This window comes from Psammomys obesus, unplaced genomic scaffold (assembly GCF_907164565.1).
Source record: "Psammomys obesus unplaced genomic scaffold, mPsaObe1.curated_primary_1811, whole genome shotgun sequence".
In the NCBI taxonomy this organism is placed as follows: domain Eukaryota; kingdom Metazoa; phylum Chordata; class Mammalia; order Rodentia; family Muridae; genus Psammomys; species Psammomys obesus.
In genome coordinates, this window is record NW_026587216.1 from 34,820,352 (window position 1) to 34,823,381 (window position 3,030).

The 3,030-nt window shown below is 45.9% G+C and overlaps 1 protein-coding gene across 3 annotated transcripts in view; it reads left to right on the forward strand.

Moving 5' to 3' along the window:
- Lyn (LYN proto-oncogene, Src family tyrosine kinase) overlaps window positions 1–2,364 on the forward strand; it is a 117,124-nt gene extending 114,760 nt beyond the window's left edge. For all 3 annotated transcript variants that reach the window (XM_055603256.1, XM_055603257.1, XM_055603259.1), the window contains exon 13: window positions 819–2,364. In XM_055603256.1, the coding sequence (XP_055459231.1) occupies window positions 819–1,021 (203 nt within the window). In that variant the 3' untranslated portion in view covers window positions 1,022–2,364. The remainder of the gene's footprint in view (window positions 1–818) is intronic.
- The last annotated feature ends 666 nt before the right edge of the window (window positions 2,365–3,030 follow it).

Consider the following 3,030-nt stretch of genomic DNA (forward strand, 5'->3'; position numbering starts at 1 on the left):
CTCTCTCTCTCTCTCTCTCTCTCTCTCTCTCTCTCTCTCTCTCTCTCCTTAGATAGTAGATGGCTGTCTGGCCCCCTTGGCATTATATGGGCTCTGTGTGTCTGTGATTTAATTGCTGCTTCTTAGTAGGATACCAGTCACATTGGATCAGGACCCACCTGCAGGGTTCATTTGCATTTACTGACCTCATTATGGGTCTATGACCTATAACGATGATGCAGCAAGGTAGTACCGTGGTGGGCCCAGACCAAGATGTATCCCCTGAGGAATTACACCACTCAAGAGATCTGGCAGAAAGGAGGTTTACTGGGGAGAGGGAGGAGGGCCTGGTGAAGGTGTGGAGAGGTATAGACGGTGAATGAGCAATGAGGTTACAGAGAGGTGGGGCAGAGAGGGAGAGAAGGGGCACACCTAAGACAGAGTGAGAAGCAGCTGGAAGCTGGGGGTGGCGGTCTTTTACCTGGCGGCGGCGGCAGATGGTGATGTTTCATGTTGCTAGGTCCCCGAGGGTGGCTCTCAGAACTGCCTGCATACTAACAACATACTAACAACGGGCCTTATCTCCAATTACAATCCCACTCTGGGGGACTGGCAGTTAACACGTCAACCTGTGAATTTGGGGAAAATGTACCCCAACCCATAAGTGGACTTAAGAAAGCTGTTTTTGGTTGTTTTGGGTGTTTGTTTGATTGCTTTGCTTTGTTTTGCTTTCAATCCTACCTGCAGCATGGTAGTAGCAAGCCAGGCCCTGGAGTGCTCTGCCATTGAGCGGGGCTTCTAAACTCAACATGGCTGTTTTTCGTTTGTTTGGGCCTTAGGGAGAACCAACGCAGATGTGATGAGCGCGCTGTCTCAGGGCTACCGGATGCCGCGCATGGAGAACTGCCCAGATGAGCTCTATGACATCATGAAAATGTGTTGGAAAGAAAAGGCGGAGGAGAGGCCGACGTTTGACTACTTACAGAGCGTTCTGGATGATTTCTACACTGCCACGGAAGGGCAATATCAGCAGCAACCCTAGCAGGCACGGAGATCTGCCCATCGTAGTTAGGAGGAAAAGCAGCCTTCCGGCGAAGCTAATCATCTCATGTCAGGACCCTCTGTGTTCCTGGTTCCTGATGGACAGGCCGAATTAGCTCAGGAAGAACACCCTGGACTTGGGATGCTGTTTCTTAAATGTGACCGTCAGAATACAAACACCTGCTCTCTCCAAAATGCGCCACACTGGTCTACATGGGCTGAGCGACTTAGGTTCGGAGACTGCTGCAACGAATACCCAGATGCAGCAAGGACTAAACTCACTTAGCAAAAATAACCCTATGCACGGCAGATCTTCTCTTACCCTCTCGATGCTTTGACCCACTGAAAAAAAAAAACTACTAATCCAGCCTGGTAGATTCTACAGGTGAAGGCACCAGCTTTAAAATGTCTTTTTTATAAATTTGAATGGTTTTTGTTTTGTTTTGTTTTGTTTTGTTTTGTTTTGTTGCTTTGGAGATTTGATTCCTCCCACCTCCCACCCACATCCCACCCCCTTTCGGAGACTGTTCAACAATTTCCTTGTGGTAAGATTGCTGGATAGGAGGTAGCACGTGCTGGTCAGGCAGGAGTGCAGGGTATGGGCACACCGAACGACCACGGCTGACACAGTGCCACACAGACCTCCCAGCGGAGCTCTGCCCTAAGGAGGGATGTATTTTTTAGTGGTCCGGGTATTTCAGTTACAGTATTCCCTAACGGCTTTTTGATGGTGTCCTTCACCAGAACTGTAAACATCCAGTCTGTCAGTACCTTACCAGGCCTTCCAAAAAAACGCAAAGCATTTCTTCCATTGCCTTAAATGACTTGAACATTTATAAATCATATATTTTAGTTGTACTCTAAGAGGTTAAAATGCCATAGTAGAGGCTATTTTTGTGATCCAGTAACCTTTTTCTGAATTGTGTAAGATGTATGAGAGACTATTTACACCTACAGGTAGGAAGAAGGCAACCATGGAGAAGCTCCTGGTGTCCAGGGAAGTTGTTGCCTGGGTTTTTCACCATCAACGATATGTCTGCCCTATTTCACTTACGCTATTGTGTACATACTTAATATTTCTATTTTTGATTTTATTTTAATACACCCAATAACACCTTGGAATGCTTGTCTTGTGCGTCAGATTTTCAAAACACTCTTGTCAGCGTTTAAAGAGCCAATTGATGGAGAAGCCATTCTGTACAGTTACATGACATGCATGAACTTTTGGAGGTTCTGCTGGAGCATTCCAGGTGGGAGAACTGAGGAGTTGATGGCCTGGGTGCCCAAGGGTCTGTTTTCTAACAGGCTTCACAGACACCATTAAAATTATGATTTGTATGTTTATGCCTAGGGGGTTGAATATTTTACTTTTCCTTAAACTTTGTCTTTTTCCTGATTTTAAAAATAATATCCTTTCAAAGTATTCCAAAGCCCTTCATTTCTAAGTGCCCTGTTTACAAACACTGGGTGTGCACATTTGGCCACTTGAGTTACAATAAACCTTGCCAACCCACACACACACACACACACTCATTTCAAAACTTACCTGTGTTGTCTAGTTTATTTCATGGAAAGGAAATGTGAATAATCCTTAAGGCTAAAATCTCTAAAAAGTTGCTAAGCATTAATTTTCACCTTGCCTTATTTCTTTTAGTTCTGTTTCCATTTTCCATTTGCCATTTCCCCTCTACTGAGTATTTGATTCTTTCTTCTACATGCTCCCTCATCAGGAGCCATCAGGCGTACTGGACGGGAGTGGAGAGATGGCTCCATGGGTGGAATGCTTGCTAGGCATCCTGACCTGCATTCACATCCCCAGAACTTGTGAAGGGGGGGGGAGTAATTGTCTGCAGTTTCCGTGTTCCTACTGGGAGGTCAAACACAGGAGAATCCCAGCAGCTTAAAGTCCAGCTGCCTGACATGCAGCAACAAACAAGGGACCCTGACTCAGAAGCTAAACAGCAGTGCCCACACATGTCCTCTGACCACACATGTGCACACACACATAAA